Below are 11,681 nucleotides of genomic sequence, written 5' to 3'. Positions count from 1 at the left end.
ATTGCAACAAACAAAAACACATTTCTGTGTCAGCTATACTTGCTTTTTTTTTTTTTTCTTTTCTCAATCCGTCCACTTCAAATCATCCCAGAATCTTGGGATGTTTCCTCATCTCCAAGAAGTTTCATGCAAAAAACCACCCCCACCAAAAAATAAAAAAATAAAAAATAAAAAATCTTAAGGTCAATGCCTAGGAAGTTTCTTCTTCTTCCCTTTTTTGTTTTTTGTAATTTTTTTTTTTTTTTCAAGAGCCTAGAAAAAGCCTCCAATGAAGTTTCCCAGAAATTGTGTTTTATATCCAAACGTAGAAGTAATCAGATATCAACATCTCCAAGTCACTTTTTCAAAGCCATCTCCACTAATGTTCTGCTCAAATTGGCTTGTCCAATACCAGAGTGATGCAGTTGATTTACATCCATGAATAATGCCAGGGTTTCAAAATTCTAACCCATTTCTTGCGAAGATAACCAAAATAATACCATTAAAACATATTAAACTAATGATCAGGATGACTTTTGTTCACCCAACACAACTTCAAATTTGTATTGTCTTGATTAATTTTATGTTTGCCCAAATTACACCCAACGGTGAAATGGGTGAAACTTGGACTTTTGGCTTGTCCTTTTCTAGGTGGGTTCTAAGACAGGGTCAGATTTTAGCTAGAGAACTCATTAAAGGAGGCCTCATGTTTTCTGGAAATCCAGAAAATTAGGGGCTAAATTATGCTTGGAAGTTTTCATTACTTAACCATAATATACGCTACCAAACTTTATCAAACTTTCCGGGAAAACCACCTAAAACAAATAGGTTGATGCAAAAAGCTCTAAACTCTATAAATTATAATCCCTTCACAGAGGAGACTTCAGCATTATATCACAATCACACCTGTTTGTTTAAACCAGGGCATGAGGGTTGTTGGGGTACCAGGAACTGTCTTTCTCCTACTCTTCATAGCTGCTGCTCTTGTCCTCAGCTCTTTGCTGCAATCAATCTCGAAACACAGTCTTCATTTCTCATCCAATCCTCTGTTTGTGTTTTCACTATTTAACATCATCATCGTCGCCATCATTGTTGGAAGTCACAGGCCATCTTCCGGGGAAGTTGACGGTATCATACCTTTCCTATATCATCAGTATGAACCAGAAGAAGACGCAGACAATGATGTTGAGGATACAAAGAGTGATAAATACTTGAATCTCGATGGTTATAACAATGGCAGTGACTCTGTTGATGACGAAAGTGAAGATCATAGCTTTGATTCTGATGGTTACAACGAAGATGATGACGACAATGGTAGCGATGACGAGGTTGGTTGGGGAGACATGGATGAACACGACAGTAATTTGGAGAAAAGAATCGAAGACTTCATTGATAAGGTTAACAAGGGATGGAAGGAAGAGAGGTTAAGGGATAGTCTCTCCAATCCTTTGCAGTTTAGCTACTTGTGAAAAAGTACAACAACCCCTTACAGATGTAGACAGATTACCCTCAAATTTATCAAGAAGATAGATGAAACTTGGAGAGCAAAATTAGCTCATACAAACAAAAATAATCAAATTTGTAGTTTAACCTCTGTATGTAGCAAAACTCAAGAAAATAATACAAACTTACTTTTCTTTTCCATTGTCTCTTTCTCTCTTTCATTCTCTGCCCTATAATATGTACCTTTCTTAAGACTTTATTATCTTCAAGACCATAACTTATTTCTATATTGCTATTCATCTTATAATCCCCTTTTTGGTGGAGAATATTTATAAATAATACCGCTTTCACTGCCCCTCATTAGATAGTCAATGGAAAAAGAGAATTCGACCACACAATAGATGAATCTATATATTTTTCTTCTCTAGGCAACTTTAATGGACAAACCTGTGAGTAAAAATGATACACTTTTTTTAGCAAATAGTTATTTCCAAAAGACTTCATGTGTTTTCTTCCTTCGAAAGATCAAAGGGACAAAAATTCTATGCAACAATTATGGTTAAGTAGAATACTACATGAACATAAAAATGAACTTCAGAAACATTTTGAACACTATATAGCTACCATCATCCAATTTTCCAGACGAGCAACAGTTACACTAACCAAGACCTGTTCCCGCATCCTTGGGAGGTGCGTCAGCCTTAATACGAGGTGGCCTAACTACACGATCAATGAGCCCATACTCTAGAGCCTCCTGTGCATTAAACCGCTTCATCCGACCTAAGTCTTTGTTAATCTGCATATAAACAGTTCAGAATATCAAAATTGAATCCAAGATCAACACAGGCATCTTTTGTTCAGGTGATTTGTCATCATTCAACTTCAGACTAAGAAACAATAACTTATAATGCTTAATCTTGTAAATGGTAATTCATCAAGCTTGTGCATCACTTATTGAAACCGATAAGTAACAACGCTTAATGTGGTCATAAAACCACCTAACACAAAAGCGATTATAGGTTTTACTTGTCAAACTAGCTAACCTTTTCAACTGGCTGGCCAGTGTTCTTAGCCAACTCGTTATAAAGGTAATCTTTGATTCTGAGAAGTTCATTTGCTTCATTTTGTATGTCATCAGCCTGCCACAAGATTTTGTAAAGATTCGTGAACACCACAAGGACCAAAAATCTACAAACATGAAAGGTATATATCGCAGCTTTTCATGGCATGACAGGAAGCAGTAATACCTGACCACGAGCAGCCCCGGCAGGAGATTGTAGCGCAATCCTTGATAGTGGCATTGCAAATCGATTGCCCTAAGCAAAGCAGAAATTTTAAAAAGGTGGAATTTCAGAGTTCAACAATCTTAGTTAGAAATAGATGAAAGCAACAATCCTTTTAAGTCACATTGAACATAAAGATAATGCATCAAATCATTAATGTACAGGGGTTGCTAAATTGCATGTGTGAAAGAAAGAGCTCGGATAGCAACAAAATGGACATGAAAGGCCATCATCAGTCATTTTCTATAGAAAATTAGATTCCCACATTATACCACATCATCACAGCACTACTTAGCTGTATTAACTTCTGCACTTCTGAGGCAAAAAAAAAAAAAAAACTTGCGTTCACCACCTTCATGATGAGCATTAGTGTTAAGGACGTTATCAACTTGGATTCAGTACTATTACCTTTTCTCCAGCTGCAAGAAGAAAGGCTGCTAAATTATAGGCATAGCCCACACAATGGGTGCCAACGGGACTCTTTAAGCTCTGCATAGTATCATAGATAGCCATGCTCGGAGTAAGCTGCAAAATGGTGCAAGTTTCAGATATATGAAACATGGAAAAAGATTATCAAGAAAGAAGTATAGTCATCATGAAAATCTGATACTCACATCTCCACCAGGGCCATTGATATACATATAAAGCCTTTTGGAAGAATCAATAGTGTCAAGGTACAGCATTGTTGCCAAAATCTGATTGCTAAACTCTTCATCTATATTCTGCCCAATGAAGATAACACGTTCTCGGTACTGCATTCCCAGAAAACAGAAGATTTTTAAGAGAAACACAACAAAATGGGATTCCATTAAAACTCCATTAAGAGAAATCCACCCAAAAAAGTTGACTTAAGATGTCAAGTTGATCTACTTAATTTTTTTTTTTAAAATCTAGCTACCAAGATAGGTTTAGGGAAGATTTGGAATTGAAAATAGAAATCAAATACTAAATGCAAAGGATCATTTGACATATTTGGATAAAAAAAATACAAAGAAAAAGGCTTCAACAGAGATGTAAAAGGAAATTGGTTCAAATAATCCGCATGAGTGGACTGCAAGCCTCCTTGCTACCAATACACAAATAAGGGGTCATCCCTAGATGTGTTTCATATCTAATTTTATAACATGTACCTATAACCTTCTATGTCAACAAACTGCATGTCCAATTCATATGAAATTAACTGTAATGACTTACTAGAGCATTCCACAAATCAACCCATTGCCAAGTTCCCTCACCAGGAGTTCTATAGGGCACCTTTGGTGTCCCTATAGGCATCATTCCAATTCGCGCTCGTGATGGTCTTTGGTTACGTGTCCTGAAAAAGTTCAAACATAGAGATGCATCATCCATGCTTTAACATACTGATTTAGTAATTTAAACACCTGTCAGATAAAATAAAAAAGTTATCATGCAAAATTGTAACTTATTCTGTTTATTTCAAAAGAATCAAACCAAATTGAGCATATTTATTTTCCTGAAAAATGGTAGACTAAAGACTCAGTTAGAGAACAATAATAACTAATGCAACAGTAATCAAAACGAATCACAATCATTAGCTTCCCCATCCACTGGGATTTCAGGATACTTGTAAATATAAATTTTAACCTGACAACAGAGTGGGCACTAACCTAGTAATGAGGATAAGTTATGCTCCTAAAAATATGAATTTGCACTTCTCATCTCTAAGGCGGGAGGTTAACAAGTAACATACAGCAAATATCAGGGATATACCACTTATTATTCATAAAATAATAATTCTAAGATATACATAATGTAGCCTTAGACCGCATACATGATACATGCATGGATACACACATATTTGAGATATCATTGAAAACAATGAAGGCTTCGTACCAAAGAAGGGAAGAATATAACACCTTAGATGGCATGTCAAGAATAGAACAAACAATTATAATTTTTACCATACAACAGAAACAAGCCAGCCTCAGTTTTCATTTTGTGATTATAGACTATAATCAGCCACATCTTTGCAATCCCACAATGATACTTCATTGAGGAACAAAGAAACAAGTCTAAGATTCACGATTTTGAGTGTCTTGTTATGGTTAAAACTCCCCTATATTAGATAATACAACAAACAAATAAACAATCTCGTTGTTGCCGCATAGCCCAAAATTCAAACGGAGAAATTTTTAGGAAACCAGTACACAAGAAACTCATTCAAACACCATAATGAAGTTTAATGAAGCAGGATAGCCTTAGCTGCACTAGGATAATTACACCCTGTTAATACTCTTAAAAAAGTTTAAGTGGGCACCACCAATATATTGGATATACGCTAACTTTTGGCACAAAACCATCAAAATTCGGAAGGATTAAAGAAATGTATACAAGCCCATAATTTAGTTACCTGGATTGAAGGCTCTTATTAACTTTTCCATAGAACTCAACCGTCAAGTTGGGGTTTTTAGCTCCAAAAGTTCCTTAGTTTTGTTAAAAGAAAAGCAAATCAATTATTGAAACGTCGCAGAAAAGAAGACCAAAATTATCTAACAAGAGAGGCAGTGAGTACCTAAAGATTGAAGCTTTAACCCTGAATAATGCTTTGTTGCACAACTGTGGAATACAAATTGCTGATTACAATTAAAAACATTCATTTATCTTGTTTTCTTGATTTTAAAATTTAATTAAAGAAGAAAAGGGAGAGAAAAACAGCAAAACCCATGTGGGAGAGAACCTGAGAGGAGGAGCGAGTCTAGCTTGGGGCTGAAAGCTTGGAGTAGAAGTGGTCGGGTGAAAAGAGACTGCCATTTTCGCAAACAGAGATAGGAAGTTGGGAGGTTGGGATTGAGGAAGAAGAAATAGACTGAGGCGGGATCCGCTAGAGCCGGCTACACTTGTTCTCTTTTCTTTTTCTTTTTTTCTGGGTAGAGTAGAGGTTGTCTTTTTTCTTTGTTTCGCCGGATTTGAAAAAGAAATTAAAAATGTAATTTATACAGAAATGCAAATAATTTTTTTACAAAAGGCCTCAATGCTATTAGTAGTGGGCCCCTATTTTATGCGTGTTGGTACACCGAACTAATGCATAGGGCCACCCCTCACACTAATGAGTGTTGGTACTAAATTCTTGTAGGATTACCCCACCGGCACTCTGCAATGCTAGTACCAAATACTACATAGGCCCACCACTAGCATCAATATTGTCTCCAACTTAGCCACCTAAATCCAATAGATTTCCTTTTAGTTATTATAGGTGTGGGGTTTTATTCCAAAGGCCTTGGTGATATTAGCAATAATACTCCTATATTTAAAATGTAAATTACTATTATACTAGCCCGATGTGGGACTCAATAAATAAGAATGATGCGTTATTTGACGACTACAGCATGTCCAGCCCAGTTGACAGGGCGCAAGGCATTTATCGTTTCGGTCATCTGTTCGAGCACCACGGTTGGCGACAATGAGTATAAATTTTTCGAGAACCTTTTCTTATATTCTTCTTCGTTTTTTTTTTCCCAGAACCCAAGTTGATATCTATAAAAAATAAAATAGAAATTGCATTTTCCATTATAATAACCAGAGTCATCAAGGAGCACAACAGTAGCAGACAAAATCTTAATTTGGTGGTTCAGAATTAAATCATCCAATCTCATTAGATTCACAAGCAAGCGAAGGAAAAGAACCCATTATCCTTGCACAGCCAGTTTAGAACGTCAACCAATTTTTTTCAAAAAGCTCTGTGGCTCACTTCAATGTGTTCAAATAAGAGCTACACTTGACAAAGAGCTGGAAGAGAGATTTGATACATGGACACAATAAACCAAGATACAAATACAATGTGACCAATTTGGTCTCTAAATCTAAAGGATTCAAGTAGGCTTCTCATAAGAATTCTGATCTCTAAATTCGGAAATGGCGCTTCTTATCATTTCAGCTGCATGGGGCTGCACAAACAGGTGAGTACTATCCAAGACATGTATTATGAATTGCTGTGAAGGGGGCAGTGTATTGTTGTAATTGATGATGAATTGCGCCATAGGTATGTCGCTGCACAAGAGAGTTACAAATGGTTGGTTTCGGAAACAAAGAGAGCTTGACGAGGGAAAAAGAAGCAACTCAAACTACTCTTTTAGGAACTGCTGGATCAAGTCAACAGGCAATGAATGCCTAGATAAATCAAAATCTATTGGTGGATGCTCTTTGTATCATAGAATTTACACAAGCCACAGAAGCTTCATAATCAAGGCCTCACTTTCAACTCAAAAACATTATTGTCAATCTGTGATGACCATACCCTCCATTGGAGCTACCAGTACAAAAAAGGTCAAGACTAACACCCAAAAGAGAAAAGCTGTCAAACCAAATGACAATCAGCAATACAAAATGTTAAACTTCTCATATTTTCGTTATGATGTTTTGACATAGTTTTATAATATGGGAAGGAGAGGAGGAACCGCAACCAAATATCCTCGAAACCCATGCTTGTTTTCGTAAAATTAAGAAATGCACAACAGAAAGTTCATACAATTATCTTACCAAGAGACGAACAATCCTTTAGTGGCGTTCACCATCTCGTATCAAAACCCTCAAAAATTCTGAAATGCAACAACAGCAACAAAAACCAAGAGATGAGACCAAAATACTTCGATTATAATGATCCTAAACCTTAGCATACAAAGGAAGAGAGAGATGATATGCTAAGCGAAAGCTTAATGGTATAACTTCTAGTCCTAAGCGTCACAAGAAAGAATTAATCAAAGTAATGAAAATAGTTCCATTACATAACAAAGCAGTATCTGTTAAACCATATACATATTTAGCCAGTGTTTGATGGATTCAGTGCCTAAACTAATAACTAATTCTTTTACGCAAATATAATACAAGATGGATTCACCATCTTGCATTTTTTTTTTACAACAAGTAAGAAATAACCTTAGCCTCTCACATTCTTTCATAGTAAGTAAATTATGGAACGGGAAAAATACGAATAAAATATGTACATGTTTTATTCGGAAATTTTTTCGCAAGTTACAACTAAAAAGTTCGGACACTATATAATATATTTGAATTTTTTAATATATATTATTTTTATTCAATAGATCAAAGCAACAATCCTTTTAAGTCACATCGAACATGAAGATAATGCATCAAATCATTAATGTACAGGGGTTGCTAAATAGCATGTGTGAGAAGAGCTCAGATAGCAACAAAATGGACATGAAAGGCCATCATCAGTCATTTTCTACAGAAAATTAGATTCCCCCACATTATACCACATCATCACAGCACTATTTAGCTGTATTAACTTCTGAGGCAAAAAGAAAAAAACTTGCGTTCATCACCTTCGTGATGAACATTAGTACTAAGGATTTTATCAACTTGGATTCAGTACTATTACCTTTTCTCCAGCTGCAAGAAGAAAGGCTGCTAAATTAAAGGCATAGCCCACACAATGGGTGCCAACGGAACTCTATAAGCTCTGCATAGCATAGATAGCCATGCTTGGAGTAAGCTGCAAAATGGTGCAAGTTTCAGATATATGGAACATGGAAAAAAATTATCAAGAAAGAAGTATAATCATCATGAAAATCTGATAGCTCACATCTCCACGAGGACCATTGATATATATATATAAAGCCTTTTGGAAGAATCAATAGTGTCAAGGCACAGCATTTGATGCAGGATGCGTAGGACCTAAATTTATTTAGTTTCCTAATGTATTTGTTTGTTTCCTAGATTCTCTAGTTTTCCAATTACTAGTAGGATTTCTACTTTTCCAGATTTCCATATTTCTAGTTTTAAGTTTCCTATTTTATTTGGGTTAGGATTTCTGTTTTTTTTTTTGGTCAATTAGGATTTCTGTTTAAGCAAGGGGTTTTTATCCTATTATTTATAGGTTTTAGTTTGCTATAAATAACCCCATTTAGTTCTTTAAAATTCAGATTTGAATGTTGAGTAAACCTTTTCCTAGAACTCTCTGATTTTGTCCCTTCGGTCTATATTTTCTTCTCCTCGATTTCCGATATTCATCTTTGTTCTACTGTTTCTGCCCTTTATCTCGTCTTTTCGATCTATATTTCTTCTCTTCGATCTCTTATATTCTTCTCTGTTCGATTGTTTAAGTGCTTAATCTAATACCTACGGGCTGTACTACATCAGCATTGTTGCCAAAATCTGAACTCTTCCTCTATATTCTGCCAAATGAAGATAACACGTTCCCGGTACTACATTCCCAGAAAACAGAAGATTTCTTAGAGAAACACAATCAAAATGGGATTCCACTAAAACTCCATTAAGTTGAAATCCACTCAAAAAAGTTGACTTAAGATGTCAATTTGATCTACTTTTATTTCTTATTTTGTATCTAGCTACCCAAAAGATTCTTCCAATGTATCATTTCTGGTCCAATGAAATTCATAGGTATAGGAAGAAGCCCTGTCAAATAGAGATTTTTTCTTTCGACCATCTTTCGATTGTTAATACGATATATAAGGACCACTACTACAAATAGTACTAATTGACAATAGAAATCAAATACTAAATGCACAGGATCATTTGAAATATTTGGATAAAAAACACAAAGAAGAAAGCTTCAAGAGAGATGTAAAAGGAAATTGGTTCAAATAATCAGCATGAGTGGACTGCAAGCCTCCTTGCTGGTGATACACAAAATAAAGGGCCATCCCTAGATGTGTTTCATATCTAATTTTATAACATGTACCTATAACCTTCTAGGTCAACAAACTGTATGTCCAATTCATATGAAATTAACTGTAATGAATTACTAAAGCATTCCACAAGTCTCTCAGATAAAAAAAAGTTAACATGCTAAATTGTAACTTATTCTGTTTATTTCAAAAGAATCAAACCAAATTGAGCATATTTATTTTCCTGAAAAATAGTAGACTAAAGAAGGCTTCATACCAAAGAAGGGAAGAATACAACAAATTAGATGGCATGTCAAAAATAGAACAAACATTTAATTTTTACCAGACAACAGAAACAAGCCAGCCTCAGTTTTTATTTTGTGATTATAGGCTGTAATCAGCCACATCCTTGCAGTCTCTCAACGATACTTCATTGAGGAACAAAGAAACAAGTCTAAGATGATACAACAAACAAATAAATAAACAATCTCATTATATTAGATAATACAACAAACAAATAAACAATCTCATTGTTGCCGCGTTGCCCTAAATTCAAACAGATAAATTTTTAGGAAACCAGCACACAAGAACCTCATTCAAACACCATATTGGAGTTAGCTGCACTAGGATATTTACAACCAATATATTGGATATACGCTAACTTTTGGCACAAAACTATCAAAATTCGGAAGGATTAAACAAATGTATACAAGCCCATAATTTAGTTATCTGGATTGAAGGCTCTTATTAACTTTGCCGTAGAACTCAACCGTCAAGCTGGGGTTTTTAGTTCCAAAAGTTCCTTAGTTTCGTTATAAAATAAAAAATAAAATAAAAAAGCAAATTAATTATTGATACGTCGCAGAAAAGAAGACCAAATTATCTAACAAGAGAGGCAGTGAGTACCTAAATATTGAAGCTTTAACCCCTGCGGGAGAGAACCCGAGAGGAGGAGCGAGTCTAGCTTGGGGCTGAAAGCTTGGAGTAGAAGTGGTCGGGTGAAACGAGACTGCCACTTTCGCGCAAACAGAGATAGGAAGTTGAGAGCTTGGGAAAGAGGAAGAAGAAATAGACTGAGGCGAGATCCGCTTGAGCCGGCAACACTTGTTCTCTCTTTTTTTTAATTTTTCTGGGTAAAAGGTTCTCTTTCTTTTTTCTTTGTTTCGCCAGATTTTAAAAAGAAATTAAAAATATAATTTAATACGAAAAGATGCGGATTTGCGAATAAATTTTGTACAAAAGGCCTCGGGTGCTGTTAGTAGTGGGCCTCTATTTTATGCGTGTTGGTACACCGAACCAATGCATAGGGCCACCACTCACACTAATGCGTGTTGGTACCTAACTCTCGTAGGATTACCCCACTAGCACTATGCAATGCTAGTACCAAATCCCGCATTGGCCCACCACTAGCATCGATATTGTCCCCAACTTAGCCACCTAAATCCAATAGATTTCCTTTTGGCTATTAGAGCATTTCTAGCAGTTTTCCCCATGCCATGGTAAGGGGAGCCCTAGGGCAGCTACTATTCAGGTGAATAGTGGCTACTCTAGCCCCTCCAGCAAAATGTGTTTTCAGCAGTTGCCCTTTGCCATTGCAAATATTATTCATTTTTTTGTTTTTTCCACAACTGTTTTTACTTAAACAATTAATTTGGATAATATTTTCGGATAAGATTTTTGGGTTCCTATGTGTCAACACTATTCATATTGGATAATATTTTTTGATATGATTTTATTTTATTAGTTGTATTGGTTAGTATTTATAGGAAAAAAAAAAGTATGAGGATTTAGTGTTAAAAGTGAAGAGTATTGGTTGGTATTTATAGACATTAGCGGACCCAGAATTTTTGTAGCGTAGGTGCAATATTGACTAAGTATGAAAAATAAATGCCTGGATAAATCAAAATCTATTGGTGGATGCTCTTTGTATCATAGAATTTACACAAGCCAGAAGCTTCATAATCAAGGCCTCACTTTCAACTCAAAAACATTATTGTCAATCTGTGATGACCATACCCTCTATTGGAGCTACCAGTACAAAAAAGGTCAAGACTAACACCCAAAAGAGAAAAGCTGTCAAACCAAATGACAATCAGCGATACAAAATATTAAACTTCTCATATTTTCATCATTATGTTTTGACATAGTTTTATAATATGTGAAGGAGAGGAGGAACCGCAAACAAATATCCTCGAAACCCATGCTTGTTTTCGTAAAATTAAGAAATTCACAACAGAAAGTTCATACAATTATCTTACCAAGAGACGAACAATCCTTTAGTGGCGTTCACCATCTCGTATCAAAACCCTCAAAAATTCTGAACTGCAACAAAAACCAAGAGATGAGACCAAGATACTTCGATTATAAT

At 35.5% G+C, this 11,681-nt stretch overlaps 3 protein-coding genes across 3 annotated transcripts; 1 reads left to right on the top strand and 2 right to left on the bottom strand.

The window, feature by feature from the left end:
• Nucleotides 1-905: 905 nt before the first annotated feature.
• On the top strand, nt 906-1,448 carry LOC117628952. The gene has a single exon (XM_034361493.1). It carries the CDS (start codon nt 906-908, stop codon nt 1,446-1,448), a length of 543 nt encoding a protein of 180 aa, XP_034217384.1.
• A 422-nt stretch (nt 1,449-1,870) lies between these two features.
• LOC117628208 (ATP-dependent Clp protease proteolytic subunit-related protein 2, chloroplastic) lies at nt 1,871-5,614 on the bottom strand. The gene is made up of 9 exons (XM_034360600.1): nt 5,404-5,614; nt 5,239-5,282; nt 5,077-5,149; nt 3,900-4,020; nt 3,320-3,457; nt 3,114-3,230; nt 2,670-2,738; nt 2,466-2,561; nt 1,871-2,218 (listed from the first exon to the last, which is right to left on the bottom strand). Exons 1-9 carry the CDS (start codon nt 5,475-5,477, stop codon nt 2,081-2,083), a joined length of 870 nt encoding a protein of 289 aa, XP_034216491.1. The 5' UTR covers nt 5,478-5,614; the 3' UTR covers nt 1,871-2,080.
• Nucleotides 5,615-6,285: 671 nt separating this feature from the next.
• Nucleotides 6,286-10,467, bottom strand: LOC117629349 (general transcription and DNA repair factor IIH subunit TFB5). Its single transcript, XM_034361910.1, has 4 exons — nt 10,220-10,467; nt 8,065-8,178; nt 7,203-7,261; nt 6,286-6,713 (listed from the first exon to the last, which is right to left on the bottom strand). Exons 3-4 carry the CDS (start codon nt 7,235-7,237, stop codon nt 6,536-6,538), a joined length of 213 nt encoding a protein of 70 aa, XP_034217801.1. The 5' UTR covers nt 7,238-7,261; nt 8,065-8,178; nt 10,220-10,467; the 3' UTR covers nt 6,286-6,535.
• Nucleotides 10,468-11,681: the final 1,214 nt, after the last annotated feature.

This window comes from Prunus dulcis, chromosome 5 (assembly GCF_902201215.1).
Source record: "Prunus dulcis chromosome 5, ALMONDv2, whole genome shotgun sequence".
Classification (NCBI taxonomy): domain Eukaryota; kingdom Viridiplantae; phylum Streptophyta; class Magnoliopsida; order Rosales; family Rosaceae; genus Prunus; species Prunus dulcis.
Note: the sequence above shows the minus strand (reverse complement) of the source record. Positions and strands in the feature narration are given on the sequence as shown.

Bases quoted from the DNA above. Each gene is read 5' to 3' on its own strand.
- LOC117628952 (XM_034361493.1), top strand. From the start codon at position 906: ATGAGGGTTGTTGGGGTACCAGGAACTGTCTTTCTCCTACTCTTCATA.
- LOC117629349 (XM_034361910.1), bottom strand. From the start codon at position 7,237: ATGGTGAACGCCACTAAAGGATTGTTCGTCTCTTG. The intron at 6,714-7,202 runs GTAAGATAATTG...TCTCTTGTGCAG, and splicing joins AAAGGATTGTTCGTCTCTTG to CGACATACCTATGGCGCAAT.
- LOC117628208 (XM_034360600.1), bottom strand. From the start codon at position 5,477: ATGGCAGTCTCTTTTCACCCGACCACTTCTACTCCAAGCTTTCAGCCC. The intron at 3,458-3,899 runs GTAAGTCATTAC...CTGGGAATGCAG, and splicing joins TTGATTTGTGGAATGCTCTA to TACCGAGAACGTGTTATCTT. The intron at 2,219-2,465 runs GTTAGCTAGTTT...GTTTATATGCAG, and splicing joins CTGGCCAGCCAGTTGAAAAG to ATTAACAAAGACTTAGGTCG.